Source organism: Cottoperca gobio, chromosome 17, assembly GCF_900634415.1.
Source record: "Cottoperca gobio chromosome 17, fCotGob3.1, whole genome shotgun sequence".
In the NCBI taxonomy this organism is placed as follows: Eukaryota; Metazoa; Chordata; class Actinopteri; order Perciformes; family Bovichtidae; genus Cottoperca; species Cottoperca gobio.
The window spans coordinates 14,611,019-14,633,980 of NC_041371.1; the positions used below are offsets into that span (position 1 = coordinate 14,611,019).

The 22,962-nt window shown below is 42.4% G+C and overlaps 1 protein-coding gene and 1 long non-coding RNA gene across 2 annotated transcripts in view; one reads left to right on the top strand and one right to left on the bottom strand.

Annotated features, from left to right (window-relative positions):
* Positions 1 to 7,311, bottom strand: part of LOC115022138 (uncharacterized) — a 15,478-nt gene extending 8,167 nt beyond the window's left edge. The window contains exons 1-3 of the long non-coding RNA XR_003833827.1: positions 7,201 to 7,311; positions 5,510 to 5,879; positions 5,192 to 5,386 (exon numbers count right to left, since the gene is read on the bottom strand). This is a non-coding gene — a long non-coding RNA (uncharacterized LOC115022138). The remainder of the gene's footprint in view (positions 1 to 5,191; positions 5,387 to 5,509; positions 5,880 to 7,200) is intronic.
* Positions 6,540 to 22,962, top strand: part of LOC115022135 (dynein heavy chain 11, axonemal-like) — a 37,462-nt gene continuing 21,039 nt past the window's right edge. The window contains 38 exon segments of the mRNA XM_029453024.1: positions 6,540 to 6,633; positions 6,808 to 6,998; positions 8,307 to 8,502; positions 8,899 to 8,998; positions 9,167 to 9,378; positions 9,470 to 9,703; positions 9,954 to 10,121; positions 10,669 to 10,785; positions 11,098 to 11,235; positions 11,500 to 11,624; positions 12,428 to 12,623; positions 13,311 to 13,415; positions 13,555 to 13,746; positions 14,296 to 14,496; positions 14,595 to 14,930; positions 15,018 to 15,095; positions 15,176 to 15,231; positions 15,404 to 15,524; positions 15,663 to 15,832; positions 16,267 to 16,489; positions 16,590 to 16,706; positions 17,084 to 17,170; positions 17,307 to 17,465; positions 17,643 to 17,726; positions 17,832 to 17,990; positions 18,232 to 18,354; positions 18,669 to 18,791; positions 19,046 to 19,270; positions 19,791 to 20,009; positions 20,222 to 20,398; positions 20,680 to 20,805; positions 20,899 to 21,006; positions 21,193 to 21,324; positions 21,415 to 21,575; positions 21,776 to 21,932; positions 22,046 to 22,191; positions 22,326 to 22,442; positions 22,540 to 22,678. Of these exon segments, the coding sequence (XP_029308884.1) occupies positions 6,604 to 6,633; positions 6,808 to 6,998; positions 8,307 to 8,502; positions 8,899 to 8,998; positions 9,167 to 9,378; positions 9,470 to 9,703; positions 9,954 to 10,121; positions 10,669 to 10,785; positions 11,098 to 11,235; positions 11,500 to 11,624; positions 12,428 to 12,623; positions 13,311 to 13,415; positions 13,555 to 13,746; positions 14,296 to 14,496; positions 14,595 to 14,930; positions 15,018 to 15,095; positions 15,176 to 15,231; positions 15,404 to 15,524; positions 15,663 to 15,832; positions 16,267 to 16,489; positions 16,590 to 16,706; positions 17,084 to 17,170; positions 17,307 to 17,465; positions 17,643 to 17,726; positions 17,832 to 17,990; positions 18,232 to 18,354; positions 18,669 to 18,791; positions 19,046 to 19,270; positions 19,791 to 20,009; positions 20,222 to 20,398; positions 20,680 to 20,805; positions 20,899 to 21,006; positions 21,193 to 21,324; positions 21,415 to 21,575; positions 21,776 to 21,932; positions 22,046 to 22,191; positions 22,326 to 22,442; positions 22,540 to 22,678 (5,748 nt within the window). The 5' untranslated portion in view covers positions 6,540 to 6,603.

Genomic DNA, 22,962 nt, shown 5'->3' on the forward strand with positions numbered 1-22,962 from the left:
CACAAAAGTCTAACAACACCTAAAAAAAAAAAAGGACCCTGCAGCGGACTACAAACGCCACATGACAACTGTGTGGAGGGCAGCCAACCCCCGCCTGTGGCCTCAACCAACAATTACTCAAAGTTTCCCAAAGAATTTCAGAGCTAAGCTGTCCACTTTCCGTACAATAACAATGGAAGAACAAGTGTCTTTCTGTCAGGACATTGGACAGCACTGCAGTTAACCTATATGCAGCATTAAACTAATTGCTGGCCACTGCAATAATTGCAAGTAAATGGCAGCAAAGTGACAGACAATCAGACTCTGTGCCCTACGATTTTATTCATCAGAGTGAAACCTCAGTCTATCATTTCCCCTCTGTCTACCTTCATTAGCACATCTTCACATGTAATGGCCGAGCACTGTGGCAGCCTATCAGACAAAGTAATGTAGTCATTTGAAAGAAGGGTGGCGGTACAGTTAGTGAGTCAGTGTGTAATTCCCTGCTTTGTTCTCAGACATATTTTAAAGGAGCCATGGAAACGTACCGCTCCTTTCACCCCATTTGGCAAAAATCCCCGAGCATGAAAAAGATATAGGGTACAGTACAGTATGGTATTACTCCTTATCTAATCACATCGTGGGGGGGGGGGGTAAATGGCTTCGAGGTGAGACAGCTTATGAGCTTCACTTATCTCTCTTGTCTTAAAAGTTAAAGAAACAAAGTGAAATATGGAAATGTTCATTCTCTCTCTCTCCCCCCCCCCCCCCCCCCACATCACCTCTCCAGCTCTCAATGCTCTTGAAAAGCCATCCACTACTGGAGGCGACCAGATAAGTGTCATTTTAATTTGTTGAGGTTACCCAGGTGTATTTCACTCCTCATTTATTGTTTTATAGTCTTCACACCTCTGATGTAAGCAGTTGATGATAAATCAATAGAAACAATACTTTCTCTCAGTGTCAAAGACCAAGGGAACACTCGTACAGACACACTTCGACTTGTTTGTGTGTTCTGGTAACTGTGTGAATGCCAAGCATTATAACATGCTTACTATATGCTCACAGGAGTTATGCCAAATCGAATTCAGCTATTGACAAGGAGCACACATAATACATGTCTCCCCAGAGTTTATATGGGTATTCATAAGCAACAAGAGGATGAGGCATGGGGGAAATTTTGATTTAGACTTCTCTGGAGCCAGAAAGAGAAATAGCCCCATCTACAGGGATTGTGGCTGGAAACCAACACAAAATCTGCCCACCTCGTGCAGGGAAGCTTCTGTACCCCAACTTTAAATTCCAGTGCATCTCTTTGTCTCAGCAAAGCATAATGAGCCCCTCGGGAGCACTGTTCAGGTGAACTTTCTGTAAGAGGAAACTACCTGTGTCTACCCCAGCACAGAACATTGCTGTCCTTTTTTTTGTTGCAGAAAATACTGTATCTGCATATTTTGGAGGGGACGCTGCAGCACTTTGCCAGTGAAATAAGAGCGTTCTCTTACACAGAGTGTCGACTTGGTGAACAATATCCTGGAAGTGGTCAGCATGGACTCAGCGTTTCTGAACACAAATTGCTGGGGTCCCCGCAACTAGAAAGCACAAATGCACGCACACTTGATATACTCAGAGGAGAGCAAGCTCAGGACTTAAATTCCCAAACACCCACATCCTGGGAGATTGGCCATGCTCTCTAACCCCTTCTCAAATATCACTGAGTCCAGATAGAGGGGAAAGACCTTTGCAGAACAAAGGAGAGGTTTGATAAGGGAAGAGCATGCTGGTGACACTCTGCCTTCTACTACAAAGAGACGGCCTGCCCCTGGTGGCCCGTCCGAATTGTCTCCCTCTCTTGACTTATTTCTGGTTGGAGAAAAACACCAAAGAAACTGAAAGAATGCATGGACAGGAGAGGGGGCAATTCTGAAGTGTGTCAGATTGAAGTGATGAAAGGGAGGAGAGTAAAGTTGCAGAGTGGAGTGTGGGTGAAGAGACAGACAGAGGAATAGTAAGAGGGGTTTTAGAGCAAGAAACTGAGAGGGATTAAGCAGTCACCTTAACAAGAGGGATCACACTTCATCCAAACTGACTCACTGGAAGCTGCCAGAGGTGTCAACTAGATGCATATATTTTCACATTGTTACTCCCCATAATAAAATAGCAAGCTGCAAAGTTTTAAAAAATGCATTAGCATCAGATAGAATGCACATTATAATGGGGTTTGCTTGCTCAAACAAACACCACGGATCCCAGCTAATAGTGTGTGTGTGTGTATGTGTGTGTGTGTGTGTGTGTGTGTGTGTGTGTGTGTGTGTCCAAAAGAGCTGGCAGCCATGCAGAGGTATGAGACAGATGTGTGTGTCGGTCATTACTGTAATCGCTCCATTTACTTCATCTACCCTGGGAGTGACGGCTGGTCAGCACCATCTGGACACACGCACACAAGCACATACATGGCAATCAGCAGCCATGGTCGGGTTTCATGGGTAGTGAGCCAGCAACAGGAGGCAAGCTTTGAATTGATCATTACGTGTGTGTGTGTGTGTGTGTGTGTGTGTGTGTGTGTGTGTGACAGTGAGCATGCATTTGCCATCTTTGTCACCGTCTCAATTCTTCTCTTTCCCTGGTGAAATATTTCAGTTTTTCCCCTTCCTGCCCCCCCCCCCCCCCCCCCCTTCATCTCGGTCCTCCTTTTTCATCATTTCTCTGCCTCCCATAAGTCCAACTGCTTCAGTAATACATGAATCTGTCGTGTTCCCCAGAGACTACAAGATAAAATGAGAAAGGCTGTGGTGAGTAGTAAAGTGCGGACTTGTTTGAAACTCCCGGTGGCTGTCATGGTGTGTGTGTGTGTGTGTGTGTGTGTGTGTGTGTGTGTGTGTGTGTGTGTGTGTGTGTGTGTGTGTGTGTGTGTGTGTGGTTGAAAGATACAGAGACCTCAAGCTCATCTACATGTAATTTCCTCCCCTGACTGAGGACAGGGGAAAGGGTGATGAGGAGCGGAGGAGAAGAGAAGGAGAAGAGGTGGTTGAGAGGAGAGACAGAGAGTGAGCCAGGCTGAAGCTCTGGACTCAAGAGCAGCAGTCTGATCGTCAAGCAACATGTAGTCATGGCAACTGCACATGGAGAGAGCGAGGAGGAGAGGAACAAGAGGAGGAAAAAAGAAACGGAGGGAGACGCTTCAGGTTAAAACTACATTGCAGAGAGATTAAAAAAGAGTTTAGCTGGTGCTTTGCTACATTGGAAAAGAATATTACATCCACTTACAGGTGATATTTCAGTTACAGTCAAGAGCAGGGAGTTTAAATATTGCCTGAGGATACAGTTTTCCATCTGCCCTCCTTCTCCTCCTGTTTACATTACTCAGCAATGACTGTGTTCAGAACTACGAACTACTCTTGAATATTTATCACCAATAGCCGGCCAAGTACATATCTCTATTCTGCTCCTTCATCACTCTATTCTCTGTCTCATTTGTATTCTATAAGCTTGCTGCCCCTCCTCATTCTCCAACCCAGAATACACCCTTTCTCCCCCCCCCCCCCCCTTTTTTGTCTCTCCATTGGCTCCCTCTCCTGCTCCCCTTGTCCCCACGTTGTCCTAAGATCTCTTTTTCTGGCCTCCATCCTTCCATCCCTACAGAGCAGAGCTGACATTGGGCATGAGGTCAGAGAGATGGGCAGTCATGCTCCTGCTGTCAGCAAGCTCAAATAGGCTTAGATACAGTGCGAGCGGAGACACCCGAGGGACACCCTCACTAGCTTTGGGCTCTGGACAGGCGTGCACGCACACACGCGCGCGCGCACGCCCCACACTTTTATAGGCATATTTTAGTAGAAACACACACACATACATTATTCTACACAAAAATTGCACCCTTACATACCATATAGAGGACATTCATTCAAGCTGCATGACCCACACATACACAATGAAGTGTGCAAATGGCATTCACAAAAAGCACACACAAACACACACATGCACTTGTGAATACAGAGTTAGGCGTGGAATTACAGATTTCAGAAAGAACAAATTCCCTTGGAGAACTGCCATGGATTATTGGCTGGTACGACCAGTGTTGTGAAAAATGGAAATATTCACTGCTGATGAATGCTGAACACTTGAAAAGAAAGACATAAAGCTCCAAAGGTCTTATTCATCAATAAAGCACATGTCATATGAGGTGAGAAAGTGTTACCATGAATTGTATCTAATGTTTAAAGCAGACATTAAGCCAGAGGAGAGTGATTACAGAAAATGAAGAAGCTGTATGAACAAGGACATTTTATGACGTTTTTCTTTTAGACACTGTAGGAATATTATAGATGAGGACATTTTACAGCTGTTAATTAATTAGGTTTTGACAAGGTTATTGAGAGGATGCGTATATCATCCATTTGTAGACATTACATAACCCTATATATGGATCAAATGTATGACCATAAGATTAGTAATACACTCAAATGTCAGACATCCCAGAAAAGCTTCTATAGTCGCCTCATTATAGATTTGGATATGATTACATCCATGTACTAAGGTTAAATTCAGAAAGTGAAAACTCTTTAAAAGGGTAACCATTGCTGTGGTATTTTAAATAACACAGTTAGAGAAATGTCCCATTTTTCCATGTTTTATATAAATGGCATAACATGTGTAATAGGATGTCATGGCGAGGGTCACTTTGGATTATAGTTTAAAGATGTCGTCAGAAATACTGTACCACACTGCCCCCATGTGGTGGTGATACGCATTGCACTGGTAAGTAGGAGACGGTACACAAAATACCTCTTGTGTATTTTAATGAATTTGACATTAAAATCTTTTTTCCATTTTCAGTAGCAGTTGCCACATTTTCTTCCACAAATTAAAATAAGTAAATCCTGAATCCAAATGTTCTGCCCTCTGACACACATACATACAATTAGTACATTCACAAACTATACCATTTGTTAACAAGTAAAAACAAGCGCAGATTTGCAATATCTGCGACCACACACACGCATGCATCCACACACACACACATGCAAACTCACAAACACTTGACCTTCATGCCAAAGTTCAGCCTCTCTAGAGCGTAAACTGAGGCCGCCAAAGAGTCGGGAAATAATTGTAGACCGACCGAGCTATAGAGCTGCTGGTCAAAGCTAAAAAATGTATGCACTGCAATATTACTGTAAACCTTATAAGTGCATCATAAGTGTAATGTCATTACCTGTCCTGAAGGTGTCACTGTAGTAAGGTCTCCGCTGAAGGCTCAGGTTACAGGATAGGGTTGCAGGCCATCTGGGATACACAAACAGCCTCCACCATGCAGGATAATGAAGCAAGCCCATACTGCGTTGTCACAGTGACAAGTCAACCTACCCATCAGGCTGGGTATCACTTTTCAAGCTGATAGCCCTCAGAGCTGGAGAAGAGAGAAGAAACATAAAGTTGAGATGGTAAAATAAATAGTGCTTCATTGTTATGATTGGGAAGACATCCATTTATAGCTTCTTATCTTGACAAGAAGAATTGATGTGAGTTTTACTTTTTATCTTCCTCTCTGCGATTCTCCCATGTGCGGTTTCACATCCCGTACCCACCAAATCAAGTCTTGGATTTATTTCTTTGTACCGCCAGCTGAGTATTCATGGCTGAGGCTGCAGGCACGAGCAGTAGCAGCGGAGGTTTAGGCAGTGGAGGGGTTGGAGGAGTGCGTGTTTCCCAGGAGCCCTCTCTCAAAGCCGGGGTGGTGTTGTCAGATGAGAGGGTGGACTTTCTTCGGGAGCAGGCCTTCTGTGTGCTACGAGTGAAGACGGATAAGTGGAACCGCTTCATCGGAGCAGAGGAGAACCAGAAGATTATACTGGATTTCCTGGACCACATCTGGACCAACAGACTGCTGCTCTTCACTGGACCTGGAGGAACATTGCATGCAGGGGATGCTCAGGTAAGAACATACACACAGGTGAAGTGTAAATACACACAGGCATATTCTCAGTTTATACAGAAGCTCAGGCAGCTGCTTTCAGCAATGTGTATCATTTTCTTTTTCATCTCCCGACCTTAAAGTCAATTTTGCACCTTGAGTAAATATTTCAAAGGTGTAGTTCATCTATTGTTTTCTGTGTCCACTGTAAGCCTCTGTTAGACATTCTGTATACTAATATCCCTGAGGTAAAGATACTGTGCATACATACATTACAGAGTGGCTGATGGTGAGACACATTTCACTATATGTTTGCTTGGGCGACATGAAGACACAATTCATAAAAAAATATATATATATATATAGAAGCGAAATTCCCCACACACTGAGAATTGTTATACAAACAGTCATACAGAAGCAATGACATACTACAATAAGCTGACGTGAAGTCATATACAGTGCATAGGTTTTTAACTAAATCTCCTGGGTTTGTGATCTACACTCCATCTAAAATACACATTTTCTGAAATAAGTCAATACTTATTTCTAGTGCTTTCAATGCAGTTGAAAGCATTCCCACTGTTTTTGAATCCGTGAAGACGTCCCCACCATGGAAGGCCAAGCTACTGTGCGTGCTAAAGAGGGGTGTAAAGAGAATCGCCCGCCAAGGATTCAGACTCCAACTCCGGCTGGGGGAAGTGCCTGGATACCCCATGGAGCACCTACCTGTTGTCATCTCTGAGGTGGGCTAGTGTGTATGTGTCTGAGTGTACAGTGTCTAAGTCATACACTAATACAAGTCAATGTATATATATAAGTATTATAATATATGTAGTATATATAAGTCGAGGAATACATGGTGGGTTTCTATTAGTGTTTTATGTGTCCACTTAAATCAGCTTGTGTGTACTGCATAGGTGCTAGTGTGCGTGCTGTCCAACGGTCTGAACCACGAGGACTGGCCGCGCGTGGTGTCTGATGACATCCACAGGCACCTGGAGAAGCTGAGGAGCAGAGTGGTGACTCTGCGAGGCCGCGCTGAGGGCCGGACACTGCTGCCCCTACCGCTGTGTGTGGAGAGGGCACGGCCTCAGGACATGGTACTCAGGTCAGTGTGAATGCGTGGCTAATAGCCTAGCTAAATGTGTATTTTTCATTGAATATTTCTGACGCTATAATAGTGTGCTTTCATTTAGTCAATGAGAGGTATCGTTACTATAAAGCTAACATTAAATATTAAAGATATGCTCCACTTTATTACAAGTTAAAACGTTTTGTAAAAACGCCACAGGCCATTTGACAACACTCACCGCATTTCCCCCGCTCCCTTTTCATCTTAACCTGCTTGCAACTCTGTTCAACTAGTAGCCGGAAGTGAGATACTTCGTGACACAAGCAACACAATATAATAAATAATATATAAAAACATCACCAAATTAAACGTTTTACTATCAGTTCACTTATGTACTTTAAGCTTATTTTGTTCTTTATGTGTAAGATTTCAACAACAACAAAAAACTAGCAAAGATGTGGAAAGAAAAAATGAAAAGCAAGGTCATCTTCCTGTCCATCTTCGGCTGTACTAAACAAAGAGAAAGAATAATTCCATTTCCAGGTGCCAGTCTTTGTTTACTTTAGCTAGTAGTTTACAGTATTTGGAGAGTCTTTGAGGAACACAGGGCTGTTCTTGAAGAAGGCATATCTTTAAAACGACCTGGTTTGAAAGGTTTAAAACATATTCTACATATGTTGGTCCCCAAGGTTGGACTACAACTAGGCAACAAAGCTTTTCCATATGCCTCCCCTTCTTCCTAGAATAATGTCCAGAAGGACCTGTAATACTTACAGCTGATTACTATGTGGGAGTTTAAGTTCATTTTAAAGTATCGAGAAAATATCTCTCTTAGTTTATTGTGATTACTCTTAAATGTGTCACTAAAATTGTTTTAAATGATAGGTTATGCATTATACCTTTTTTTGTATTGCATATTAACTGAATATTATACTAATTCCTTTGTAGTGTGTGACAGGTGAATGTGTCTGCTTGTATTGTTTGTGTTTATTACAATCATGCTGCCCTCTTAGAGAGGCCACTCTTGAAAAATATAGTTTAAGCTCAATGAGACTTTTACCTGGTTTAATACAGTATGTATGTGCTCGTGTGAGCTTTGGTAATGTCATCAATGCAGCGTCTCAAATTCATACTGTACATTTCTCATGTAGGTATTTATTTAAGGCACAGACTGTGCTATTGCTACTGACTATTGCGTAATAGTGGAGCGTAAGATTAAATGTACGGTAGCCATTATATCTGTATTTTAGTACTATTTGTAGTTTGGCTACTGTGCTTTCATCATCCAAAGCCCATACTGCCATATTTACCTACACCGTCACCCCCCCTCTCTGTCTCCCTCAGCCCCACTGGTTGGCCACTGGACCGTGTCTTGTTATACTCTATAGAAACTCTGATCGTTCAGTGGTCTGGACAGATATGGAACGTCCTGAAGAAAGACTCTGGTATGGTGCTGCTCCGGGGAGACCACCCAGGCCCCAACGTGGAGCTCCAGTTTTGGACCACTCAGAGAGAAAACCTGCTGGGCATCCAGTCACAAGTATGAAACTGATCCTGTGGAAGTTATCAGCGATGCAGTCAATTCAAATTGTAAACTTTAACTGCAGTTCTCAAAGTACCAGTCGGTGTGTGTTTAGTCCATTGACTGGATTTGAGAATCTTGTTATTTCTAAATACCAGATTTTGAGTCCACAGCTAGAAATGGCAGATTTATTAAATGTCAGCAAACCGCAAATGCATTTGCATGGCATAGCAGCCACTCCACTAATGACTCCAGTGACAAACGTATCATTTCATTTCCCAGAATGTCAACACAAATTGATCATTATAAACTTCCTAAAGGTAGAATGTATGCCAGAGGTGTTGTTTTGAATTGCAGTAGATTGTACAGGTGTACCTAATAAAGTCGCTCTGAGTACGATTTCCTTGTTTTCAGATCCTGAGCCCCAAAACGGAGCACATCTTGGAGATCCTAAGAAGAGTCAAGAGCAGTTACTACTCCTCCTTCAAGGATATTTCCCTCAAAGTCAATGAGGGTAGATCGACATTACTCATCATTTATCAGTGTTAATTAATATATTAGTTGACTAGTCTCTCACTGTCCAACCTCTCATTTAGTTTGACTGAATAAACAAATTAAGCAGTCATAGTGTTAAATTAAGTTATTAGAAACATGATGTCTACTTCTGTGTGTGTTTGCAAAGCTGTGCTGGAAGCAGAGGACATAGATCTGTATCTGCGCCCTCTGAGGAGACTGATCAGCAGCTTAGAAGAGAGGCGTTTCCCTCAGGTAGACGCTCTTCTGCCTCCTCTTTTCCACACACTCTGTCTCATCTGGAGCCGTTCCCAATACTACTGCACTCCACAACGAATGGTCGTCCTGCTGCAGGAGTTCTGCAACCTGATAAGTGAAAAGGTACAGTGATGCATTTCTGTGTATTTGTGAAAAGAGGGAGATGGGATATTTATATATGATATTCTTTGAATGGTTTTGTGTCTGAATCCAGGCCTTTGCCTACCTCATCCCCGAGGAGCTGTTTAAGATGGAGCTCGAGGAAGGGGTGGAGAGAGTCCAGATAACCGTCTCAGTTCTTCGCACCTTCAAACAATTGTTTCACACTCACCGTCAGCGGATCCCCAAGTACTACAGACACAGCCAGGACGTCAAGCTCTGGGACTTTCCGGCTACGCTTGTGTTCCAGCGGTCAGACCGCATCATGGAAAGGCTGCTTATGATCGAGGTGCATGGGCCGACAAGCATATCTCTGTTTGTGTTGGTTTTAATGGAAGATTAGAAATGTGCACATCTGGCTGTTATTCCTAAAATAAAAAAGATTCTAGAACCATTCGAAGACATTTTTCTCAACACATTTACATCAAGTAATATGCTGTTTATTCTTTTTGTTTATGTATATTGTGTATTATTGTGTATATCAAAACTGCCACCCCACAGAAAGTGTTTTCAAGTATGATTACCTCCATCCTCTGTAGGAACTCTTTGCAACAGCACTGGACTTTCTGAAACTGGAGAAGGTTGAACTGGGAGGATCCAGAGGGAAAGTCCTCAGTGAGATGGTCTTCAGCATGAGCGAGGAGTTTCATGACCGCTGGAGGGCCCTCAGAGAGAGCAAATATGACCCCCTGGACTATACCAACGATGTGAGGCCTGGTGAAGTTGTTTGTTTCAGTTGTCTTAGATATCACACTGCTATGAAATCAATAATCCCCAAAGGGCTGTGATTCATAATAATGTATAAGTGGCATTGACAGACACAGCCGAATAATGAAAAATAACAATTAGATGTTATTTTTCTGCCCAGCAGTACCCTAATTGAAAACTAGCAAAGCAAAGTAGTTGCTTAGCAACACGCAAGAATCAGTGACAGCAGTCATTATTAGTCAGTGCATCAATTTTATTTAATTCAGTAGATATTTTACAGCTATTTTACAACATCTTCCAGTGTGACTCAGCCAATTAAAACTGGGTACTGAATCAGAAATTGATCTGTGTTCTAATATAATTTTCGCAAGTGTGTTTGATTCCAGCCAATACGAATCAACTTAGCTAAGGAGAGCTTAAACTATTGCACTGATAATGGAATCGAATAGGAATTGCCTGATAAAATATGTGAACCAAAAGCTTTTTTAATTAGAAATGGCTTTGAAAAAATCCATTGTTTCCTGTCTGTTGCCATCTTGTGCCCAGGACTTTGTGCGTCACTACAGGCGCTTCATGCAGCAGAACAGAGATTTTGACCAGAGGTTGGGAACTGTCCTCAATCTGGCCTTCCAGCACTCCAAAAACCTGAAGTCAACCTTTAAGGTAATATGCCTGTCCAATCCTATTCATATATTTAAATACTTCCAGGTCATTCGGGGACACGGTGTTGATCAGTTGCACTTTTTTCAGGATCTGTGTAAAAAGATCACGTTTAGCATGTTAGCGTACTTTAACCATCTTAGCTGAGAAGCATATAAACATTATTTGGAATTTCAACTTGTTGGTGTCTTAGATTAAAAGCTAGGAAATGTCCAAAGTATATTAGAACTATATTTGTGGACATCAAACCTCAATGTTGAAAATAAACACTGTCCTAAAACCGTGTTGTTGTTGTTGTTGTTGTGTCCCAACTAGTTGTTGAAGATTTTCAGCACCCTGCTTGAGAGACCCAGGATCCACCAGCTGTTCTCTCCTAACTACAACGTGTTGTTGGAAATGTTCAACCAGGAAGTAGACTACTGTCAGTTTATACTTGATCAACACAGAGATGGGGTAAGAGAGGTTGAACAGACATAAATATTCTCAATTAAATGTGAAGATTGACACACTTATTTCAGAATATACAAAACTGCCAGATGATCAGACTAAATTATAAATGATGCCATAGCAAGGGATGTCTCAAGTTAATAAGACACCTATGGTGTTATAATTCACAATTTAGCTATGTGTGCTCAAACTTTGGGAAAAGTATTAATTTGAAGTAATGAATATGACTCGGTTGTCATCAACCAAGTTACCTCAGCCTTTGTGTTTCAGCTGCGCTCAGGCTGTACTGTCTTGGGGAAGAATATGCCATCAGTGGCCGGCAACCTCAAATGGTCACAAGAGCTTCGGATCCGCATCCTCACCGACAGGAGCAACCTCTGCCAGCTGGCCCATATGTACAGAGTTCTCACACGCAGACACAATGATCTCATGTTACAACTGTCATCCAGCAGATCTGTTGTTGAGTTTACTGTAATATGCTTTGAGTCCACACCTTCAGATTTATTTCATTTTCAAATGTGTAGGCTGTGATCGAAATGATTGACTTATTCACTACTCCCTATTCACATGTAGAGGACTATATCGTGAGTTTATCGGCAAAATAAAAGAACACTGTCAGACACTCCTCGGGTCATCTCTCTCTCTTCGCCATTAATTTCGACATTGCTGTCGCAACAATTAAAATGTGCCAGATCAACGTCGGTTGGATCATATATAACATAATAAATGCCAACATGCAATTTTGTTACAAATACATGATACTGAGTTACTGAGCATATTTTCCCAAATTCATAAATCCAAAAAGTACTTTGTACTCTTCTCACATTAAATATATTATTTCCGTGCCACAACTCGTGGATTTTGTCTCATTCGCGCTGCTCTTTCTGCTCTCGTCCATCTGCCATTTTTCAGCGCAATGCATGATGGTCTATAGTTCTTGGTTAGTGGCCATCTGTTTTATATTACTTTTCAGGGTGCATTGTGGGATACTTTGAGTCCACTATATAGGGTATAATAATTCTCACTTATACCTTCGGACAGCTCTACAAAATGGGGAAGTCACTGTAGTCGGCTATATAGTGAGTAGTGAGGTCTGCAATAAAACTTACTTACTTGTACAAGATACAGTTGACATTTATATTTTACTCCTTATCTTCATTTTTTTCTTTGACTTCTTTCCTCCCTCTCTCCCTTTCAGGCCTCTGGGTTGTGCTGAAGCGGATGATGTCCTCCAGAAGTGTGAGCGTGTTCTGGAGGTTTTGGACCAGCACGACGAGGAGCTGTTCTCAGAGTGGACTGAGGGCCTGGAGGAAATCTGTCAAACTCACCTGAAGGAGCCGCTGCTCACACTGGACCCTGACACAGGCCTGTTCCAGGTCAACTTCAGTACTGCAGTAAGATTAAAGAAGATGCATTTACCAAATGTTTTTTTTAATCTAAGTGTGTTAAGTGTTCAGGGATTTGTCTGGAGTGGATTTGGTGCAGAAGTGTGCCTCCAGTCGTACCTGCTAACACATAATATGGATGTTACATACGTGGAACTATAGTGGAACATGTTCGACATTCGACTATACAACCATTCTACAATTAAACATGTTGCATTTACGCCACAAAAAAGAGGTTAGATCATTTAAATATATAAAGGAAATATAGTTTTCTGCTGCAACATATTAGTGATTACTACAATATAATATAAATAAAGCCTGTCCTATCTTCATGAAGGCTTTTAAATTCTCCACATTTAGTTTTCTCAGCATCCACTCTCAAATGACTAGAAGTAGCAAGAGTATTTGTTTACAATATACAGGAACTATTTTGCATTAGCAGCAATATCCACCGTATGTGAAGAGATAAAGCAAATCACATAATGCACTCAACCTCAAAGAAACAAGACGAAGGAAAAAGTGCAGCAGCAATAAATACGTTGGGGAAAGCAACGTCAGAATCAGGCACTATAATTCAGAGATAAACAACTCATCGGATGGACTGTGAGCATTTCTTCTAATGTACTGTTTATTAGATTCATTAAAATGAGTGTATTACATTTCTCGTCTTCTCTCTCTCTCTGTGTCTGTCCCCAGTTGACATCAGTGCTGAGGGAGGTGAAGTATCTGGGCATGCTGAAGAACCAAAACATTCCTAAAGCAGCTCTCCATCTCTACTCCAAACGGGAGAGACTCTACATGGTGAGTAGCTCAGCTTCTAGTGTTGCATTGGATAAAGTGTCTGATATGTGGCTGTAAATGTTTTTTGGCCTGTGAAATATGTTGAAAAGGATGAAGTTGATGATGAGATGAAGAGTTAACGCTGCACTGTATCCTGCAGTACACACAGACACTGACCTTGGTGACCCAATGGTACAACCAGCTCCACAGCACCATCCTGGCTGTAGAGCTGGGATTGGTGAGAGATGAGATGGATGGGACGAGACGGCAGCTGGATCCGGCCCTCTGGGAGCTGAGCTGGGCTCAGGACGACCTATGGGACTACATCCAGAGCACACGAGACCTGGTCAAGGTACTGAACATTTCTTGTGTATTTTAAGGAACTCTTTTGACTACACTTTCAACTAGAAAGGCACCCGGAAAGTGCATACATCCATCAAGGCTATTTCCATAAGTAAAAAATGATGCGTTGTTTCGCCTCATGATTCAAATCTGTTCTAAAATGTAATAGGTTGTTCCTTGGCCCATGCTAGACTCAGGCCTGTAGTTTTCCCTAATCCTGCAGATAAACAGACAAACAAACAGAAACAGAAACAAAAAGTGCAAGGTGTGATGCTAGGGAGTTTCTTTCAGTACTCATGTTGACACTTTTTTGCAGCATATTTACACTATTCTGCAGAAATACAAAAAGTTCTGATTTATAGAATTTGTTCAATAGCAATATAAAAAGCTGCTGTGAAACTGTTGCCAATGCAGCATGGATCCTGGCGTTGTCCTTCTGTGGTCCAAGCCAGCTTTCCTCTTTATAGCAAACACTGCAAAAGAAAAAGCAACATGTAGCTGCCAACCAAAGGGAATGTAATTACTGGTTGTAATAATTTCTCTCTTCTGCTATCGACAGAGCATTTCTAGTCGTGTCCAGAAGAGTAAAGCTAATGTGGAGGCCGTCCAGGCTCTTATGGGGAATTTCAGCCACCGTGCCTTCATCACGAGAAAGAGCCGCGGGTCTACTCTCCTCATCTTCTCTGACATTGAGGAGAGTGTGTCCAAACAGCACACTCTCATCACCAGTACAGGCGAGGAAATACACAAGCTGCTGCAGGTATATTACTCTTGATGCTGAAGAGAAGGACTTCACTACAGATCTTTCATATTTATATTTCTTCCCCTCTGACACATCACTGTTCCACTGTGCTCCAGGAGAGCCAGTCTCTGCTCGGTGTTACACACCTGGAGGGCAGTGAGTGGCAGGCCTACACAGACTACGTGGACCGCATGATCCTGACAGGCTTCTCAAGTGCCGTACGCTGCTCCCTGCTGTACCTCATGGACAACACAGATGTAGCCCAGCGCATTACACCCCTGTTTGAGGTCCAGCTGGTACTCAACAGCAATGAGATGACCTTCGACCCCTCGTTGGACTTCAGTCTCAGTGGTAACTTCTATGATATTGTGGATAAGATGGTGGCCAACATCACCAACATGGCGTCCTTCATTCCCAGAGTGGCAAAGCATAAACAGCTGGATAACTATCAGGTGCTGTACAGATTAGATTATAGGTTTATATACACAGGAATAAATCTGCACGTGCACACACCGTTATCTTGTTTCCTCATCCTGTAGTGCGACATCAATCAAATGGAGGATTTGTCAGAGATGTGCCATGTGATCCGCTCACGGGCACGCGCAGCTATTTCTAAAGTAAGTGTTTCTGTCCACACATGGAGGCTCATTTATGACGCTTACAGGTTTACGGTTGTAAAGATTGTGTTGCTTTTCAGGTCAGAGAATATCAGGGATCCTTTGCCAGCTACCGCTACCTGTGGACTGATGACAGGTCAGAAGTGTTTGGCTCTGTCTTTTTTTTTACTTCAGTCAAATGTCTTTATTTCTGAAATACAAAAATACAGGTTTTAGGCTTTTAATTCTGGTTGTACATACTTTTGTTCTCATCACTTTAACAAGTATAAACCTAAAAAAGGGATATTTCTTTTCCTCAACCTTCACAGGTCTGAATTTATGAGGCAGTTCCTGCTGTACGGCCATGTGTTAAGTACGGAGGAAGCGGAGCTGTATGCTGACTATGAGCTGAAAAAGAACCCACCCACCCTGGACAACTTCAAAGAACAGGTGTCTTTAACAGTTGAGGTTCAAACAGCCTTGACTTGACCACAATTTAGTGTTTTTATGAAGCTGGCTCGACCACTGTCTCTGGTCTTTCCGTCTTCGGTCAATTCCTCTGAGTCACTGTATCATTCCTCGTTCCAGATCAACCTGTTTGAGTCTCTGTATGTACGAGTGAGCAAGATGGAGGACAGGAGGGTGTTTTGCGGCTGGCTACAGCTAGATATCAGACCCTTCAAGCACACACTGATGAATGTCATCAAGAGGTGGAGCTGGATGTTCAAGGAGCACCTGCTCAACCACGTGAACCAGAGGTCAGACACACCAAAAAAATATAGAGCATCAAATATTGTGTGTTTAAAAACTTTGTAAAGCGTCTTTGAGTACCTTTTAAAAGCGCTCTATAAATAAAATGTATTATTATAAATGTACAATGGCATAAAAAAGCCATTGTAGGTATAAAAAAAATATTTTGATTAATTAATTAATAATTTTTCCTACAATGACCCTAATACACCATCGTATAAATGACCTCTACTAGTATAATGTTTTCCGGTTGTGGTCCCAAAATAGCAAAAACCTGTACTAAAAGCAATCAGTTTTAAATATTTAACTAAGGGGACGAAGGTGTCCTATGATCGTACCAGAGATTATTTTTATTTCATATCATAATTCAAGCAACTTTTTCCTCTGCCACTCCTCCCCAATCTAAACCCTTACATCATTCTCCTTCCTCTCTATCCCGCAGCGTGAGAGAATTATCCTCTTTTGTCCAGGACACGGCCTGTGGTCTTTCTAACAAGGTGTCAGATGGCGACTATGCAGGCCTTGTGGACATCATGGGACACCTCATGGCCATACGAGACAGGCAAATCAGCAACGAACAGCACTTCAAACCTCTCAAATCTACTGCGGAACTCCTCAAGACCTACGGACAGCAGCTGCCAGAGAGCGTCTACACACAGCTAGAAGTGTGTACCAATTGAAATTCACACATTTCCCACGAGTGCTGGCAGATATATTACATTCAGTATTACATTACATTCTTCCCTTTATTACCATGAAACACAGGAGCTGCCGGAGAAGTGGAATAGTCTGAAGAAAATTGCATTCACAGTCAAACATGAAGTGGCACCTCTACAATCAAATGAAGTTTCAGTTATACGCAGGAAATGTGTTCGGTTTGAGGTGAGGCTGTGTGTGTGTGTGTGTGTGTGTGTGTGTGTGTGTGTGTGTGTGTGTGTGTGTGTGTGTGTGTGTGTGTGTGTGTGTGTGTGTGTGTGTGTGTGTGTGTGTGTGTGTGTGTGTGTCTGTGTGTGTGTGTGTGTCTGTGTGTGTGTGTCTGTGTCTGTGTCTGTGTGTGTGTGGGGTAGGATGTCAGTGTGGCAACCCCTTACAAAGAGCTCCATATCTGACATATAAACCTGCGCACTTTCTTTCCTGCATTATATATGTCTGACACCCCCCAGTGTGCACAGTGAGAGATGGAGAGATGGAGACAGATATGCATAGGAACTGCAGCTTTAAAGAATCCTGAACCTGCAGTTTGTTTTTTCACATTTTAGGTCAAGCAGCATGACTTCAGAGAACAGTTTCGCACCGAGCCAATCTTTAAGATCAATGTAGAGGAGCAGTATAAACTAATTGATAAGGTGAGTGCTGGGAGACTTCTACCACCTGTTCAAAATGTTACACTCGGAAAGTAATGCCTTACAGGGCATGATTAAATGGAATCTAACAAACAATGCAATTTAAAGCCACAACATATTAAAATGTCTCTGTCTCCAGTCTAATCGAGCAGTAGCAGTGATGGAGGCAGAAATGAAGAAGTTGCAGGACACAGCTGATCTGTTTGAGGTCAGTTTCCCAGACTACAAGCAACTGCGCCAGTGTCGCTCTGACATCATCCTGGTCAAAGCAGTCTGGGACATGGTCATCTTTGTGAAGGTAATAATGATTAATAGGTTAATCAGCACAAACTAATACCATCTGTTGGCATTTTCACAAGGCCGAAGGTTCTGCTTAGTGAGGCTGTTTCCACACCGCACTGACCCACAAGCTGTGAATTCCATACCTGTAGATATTTTCACAGATAACATGTTGCCATTCTCCCCTCTGTGCCAGACCAGTATAGAAGATTGGACTAAGACTCCATGGAAAGAGATCAATGTTGAGCAGATGGACATGGAGCTCAGGCGATTTGCCAAAGTATGACAAGCATCCATCGACAAACATTAACATCTCTTTTGCTAGTGTCGAGACAAATAGTGCATTTCTCTCATGCTTCATGACTTTCTCTGTTCCACATTAAAGGAGATGAAGATGCTGGATAAGGAGGTGCGGATGTGGGACGTCTACATGGGTCTGGAGTCGACTGTGAAGAACCTGTTGACCTCTCTGAGAGCCGTCAACGAGCTGCAAAACTCCGCTGTCAGAGAAAGACACTGGCAACAGCTCATGAACACCACCGGGGTATGAGACGCTCTCAGCTGCTGCTTCGCTATGTCTGAAACCATCTGATCGAGTTCTGCACCTTATGCAATACTTGCCTCTCTGTTGAGTTGTGTTCTTCTTTAATCTAGCCCTCACATACTCTACCTTCATTCAACTCATGTCCAGGCCTGTAATGACCTGCACAGTTCAGTGAACCCAATCATCCCAATCTGAAATCTGATCACTCTCATGGTTGCCGTGTGTTCCTTTTGGTCCTCAGGTCAGGTTTGTGATGGGGAAAGGCACCACCCTGGGGGACCTTTTGGAATTACAGCTCCACCGTGTCGAGGATGAGGTCAAAACCATAGTGGACAAGGCTGTGAAAGAAATGGCCATAGAGAAAGTAAGTATCATTCCTAATATGAGAAAAATTATCGTGAATTTAGAGACCAATACTGTCCCAAACACCCTGACTATAAATTATTACTTCTACCTTATTCTTAAAAAAAGGACCGCAAAAAATAATCCTGAAGCAGGTTCACGATGGTCAAGAGAGAGGAAATCACAAATAATAATGCAGAAATAAGATACATAGCATACTTAGTAACATCATTACAAGTGTGATTCTGATCCTGCTTCACAATATATTATGTTTTTCCTCGTCTACAAACGGCAGATGTCACATTTCGTAAAGAAACGTTTCCTACGTCTCACTAGGTTTTGGCAGAGATAACCCAGACGTGGAGTGTTATGTCGTTGTCATATGAGACTCATACCAGCACAGGAACCCCTCTGCTCAAAGCCGATGAGAATCTGATAGAAACACTGGAGGACAACCAGGTGAGTATGATAACTGAGCCGATATCTCAACAGTGTAATGCTGAACCTTGTTCGATAAAGAACATCAGGCTCAGGCTTAGATGTGTTGCTTTATGCCTCTGTATAGCGCTCACACATTAAGGAGGTAACAGAACAGAAACATAATGAATGGTTATTAATTATTAAATGTATCTGAACAGACTTTAAAAGGGGTTCTTACAGATCATCATGTTAAGCTCCTTCCTTTTTTTTTTTTTTTTTATATTTCTCTCCAGGTGCAGCTGCAGAACATCCTGATGAGTAAGTACGTGGAGTATTTTCAGGCGGAGGTGAGTGGATGGCAGAAGAAGCTGATTTTGGCCGACCTCGTCATCTCCTCCTGGATGTCCGTCCAACGGACCTGGGCCCACCTCAACAGCATCTTCACCAACAGCCACGACATCCGCTGCCAGCTGGCCAATGATGCAGAGCGATTCCTGGGAATCCACACTGACTTCCAGGTAACCAGTGGTCGCACGGAAGAAAGAACATTTGTGTAAGGACTGTACTTCAGTGCAAACTGGAGGTACTTGATATTGTATTTTGTATTCCACCACCTTCTGCATTTTTCATACGTTTCCTGTCAAGTGAAAAAAAAGAAAGAAATCGCCACAAAGTTGAAAACGGATATTTTTTCAAGCTCATGAGAAGTTTACTTTTTAGAGATAGCGTGGTTCTCATAGGACAGCGACGCTACACACATATGATCTTATTGAATACGATGCATTGCTGTAGATTAAACAGTATATAAACGAGTTAACATTAGCACAACATTAAACTAAACTAAAGACTTTTAGTGGAGTATTTTCAGAGAGTAAAATATGGTATTGCTGATTTTACTTAAGTTAAGGACCTGAATACTTCTTCCACCACTGCGGGTAACATATAATACTTAAGAGCAGTAATTTACATGCATCACCATATCATAATGTTGCGTATCCTTTTTCTTTTTTCTCTGATTTAACTCCTTCTCTTGTCCAGAGCTTGATGATGGAGGTGGTGCAGAACAGTAACATGGTGGAGGTGACCAACCGGCCCGGCTTCCTGGAGAACCTGGAGACCTTGCAGCAGAGACTGTCTGTGTGCGAGAAGGCCTTGGCCGAGTACCTGGAGACGAAGAGACTCACATTTCCCAGATTTTACTTTGTCTCTGCCTCAGACCTGCTGGAGATTGTCTCCAAGGGGACACAGCCCAAACAGGTGATCTATGTGACATAGAGAGAGATAGTTCTCATTGTAGTTCAATATATTCTTCAAACTGTGTCTTAGTGTTGTGGATCGGAGAATGTTAATAAAGATAAAGATTACTTTATTTTTTCCTAAATTCCAATCAAGAGATTACAGTCTGTGAACAACATAACCTTCAAAATGTAAATTGAACTATAGTCCATTTGTGTGTTTTTCTTTTCCAGGTCACCCGGCATTTGCTGAAGTTATTTGACAACATAGCAGATCTTCGCTTTAGGGAATCAGACGGAGGCGGAGGAGGCGGGGAGGATGGGGAGGATGGGGAGGCAGTTGCTACAGGAATGTACAGCCGAGAGGGAGAATATGTTCCATTCTTTGAGCCATGCGTCTGTGAAGGACAGGTATTAAAAACGATTTAAAAGATAAAATCTAGTTTAAAAGATAAGATTTCTGTGTGTGCAAATACAAGTAGAGTTGCACTCCGTTACTGCTGTAAGCAGAAAATCACATTACTATAGTATGGCTATAAAGAATAACGTGTTTCTTATATGCACAGTATGTATATAATTGTATGTGTATCCAGTTGCCGTGTGTAATCATTTTCACACCTTTTCCAAATATTATATAGCATGTAATTCTATTTTTACTTGTATTCATTCTTTAACATGTTGTGTCTCTTCAGGCAGAGTGTTGGTTGAGTGCGTTGGAGCGCACCATGCGCTGCACCGTGCGAAGGGAGATCCAGGAGGCCGTAGCTGCCTACGAGGACAAACCACGAGACCAGTGGCTGTTTGACTACCCAGCACAGGTCTGATGATGTACAGTCTTTTACAATTACAACGTTATCCGTATAAACACATACAATTATCCGCTGTCTGTCTCTTGGTTTCTTCATTCACAGGTAGGGTTGACTGGTAGTCAGGTGTGGTGGGCCACAGATGTGGGCATTGCCTTTGAGAGGGTGGAGGAGGGATTTGAGACTGCTCTCAAAGACTACAACAGGAAACAGGTACTGCTATAAATTCAGAGTAACATATTGTTAAGTAGGGCTCGTTATCAATTCATCTGCGGATTCATTCAAACAGATTATTTTCTAGAGTAAGTGATTCATTGTTATTTTCTGTTTCATATGCAAGGAAAACGACTAATAAGTCGTAGCTCTATTGTTAGGATTCAGATGTGTTTGTTGTTTTAGATCACACAGTTGAACTCACTGATTCACATGCTGCTTGGAGATTTAACTCCTGGAGAGAGACAGAAAGTAATGACTGTCTGCACTATCGACGTCCATGCGCGAGACGTGGTCGCCAACCTCATAACTCAGAAGGTAATGCTCAAGTAAAACATGCATCTGCTGAATGACGCATCATACAAGCAAGAAGAACTTCCTGTTGGTGTTACTGTCCGTGTCTCGTAGGTGACAACAGGCCAGGCCTTTGCATGGCTGTCCCAGTTACGCCACCGCTGGGATGACCAAACCAGACACTGTTACCTTAACATCTGTGACGCCCAGTTCCAGTTCAGCTATGAATACCTGGGGAACACTAACAGACTGGTCATCACGCCACTCACTGACAGGTACAAGTACATGTAGCTACACACGCACACGCATTGTACACATTATTAAGATGTGTACTTTAAAGATGGGGACGCACACATCTTTTTTTTCTTGTTGCTCACTTGTAAATACACTGGTCCTTTTAATTCAAATTGCTATTATTACTTTGGTTACTGATGTTTTTTTTCATGATTTCATATCTGAACGCTGCCTCTGTTAGGTGTTACATAACCCTGACCCAGTCCCTCCATCTGACTATGAGCGGTGCCCCTTCAGGCCCTGCTGGCACCGGTAAGACGGAGACTACCAAAGACCTTGGACGCTCTCTGGGCATCATGGTGTATGTGTTCAACTGCTCAGAACAGATGGACTACAAGGTAGCACGGACAGTCCAGCTGTTCTTCATAGTGTCCATTTATGTAATATTTACTCCATTCATATTGTCGTTTATATTCATTCCACTCCCTCTGTCTCCATCGCATGTCTTCAGTCCATCGGTAACATTTATAAAGGTCTGGCTCAGACGGGGGTGTGGGGATGCTTTGATGAGTTCAACAGGATCTCAGTGGAAGTGCTGTCTGTGGTCGCTGTGCAGGTCAAGACTATACAGGATGCTGTACGCAACAAGAAGCAAAGGTATATTTGGAAATAATGACATGATTTCTAAACAAGACATATGTTATTATTTATTAGTTTGTTGACTAATCCAGGCGGAGATGTTTCTGCGGATGTATTTATTCATCTGTAATCGTGGTGCTGTGGGTTTGTAGGTTTCATTTCCTGGGAGAGGAGATTGAGCTGAAGCCAACAGTGGGGATCTTCATCACTCTGAACCCGGGTTATGCTGGCAGGGCGGAGCTCCCAGAGAACCTCAAAGCTCTGTTCAGGTCTGATATTTAAACTGATGAAAAGAGGAGATTTTAAGTGCAAGAGTTGACAAATGTCAAAGACGACTAATTAAGAGCTGGTTTGCTAACTGTTCAGGCCCTGCGCCATGGTGATCCCAGACTTTGAGCTGATCTGTGAGATCATGTTGGTGGCAGAAGGCTTCATAGACGCTCGTCTGCTGGCACGCAAGTTCATCAGCCTCTACACTCTTTGTAAGGAGCTGCTGTCCAAGCAGGTACATAAAACTACTCCCATTTTCAAAAGTCATACATACGTTATTCCTATGCTCTAAGACAGTCCAAAAATATCTCCCAGATCTAAAAACTAAAGTGCTTAAACTCAAATGTGTGATATCATCATATATAAAGTGCTCCATAGACAATGAATAGGGGAACATGTTTTTAGATGACAATAGGAGCACTCAGAGGAATGTTTTAAGTATATCGGTTCATTTTCTGTTTCAGAACTGACGACACTAGCAAAGAATGAAGCTTATTTAGATATAAAAAAAGAAATCAA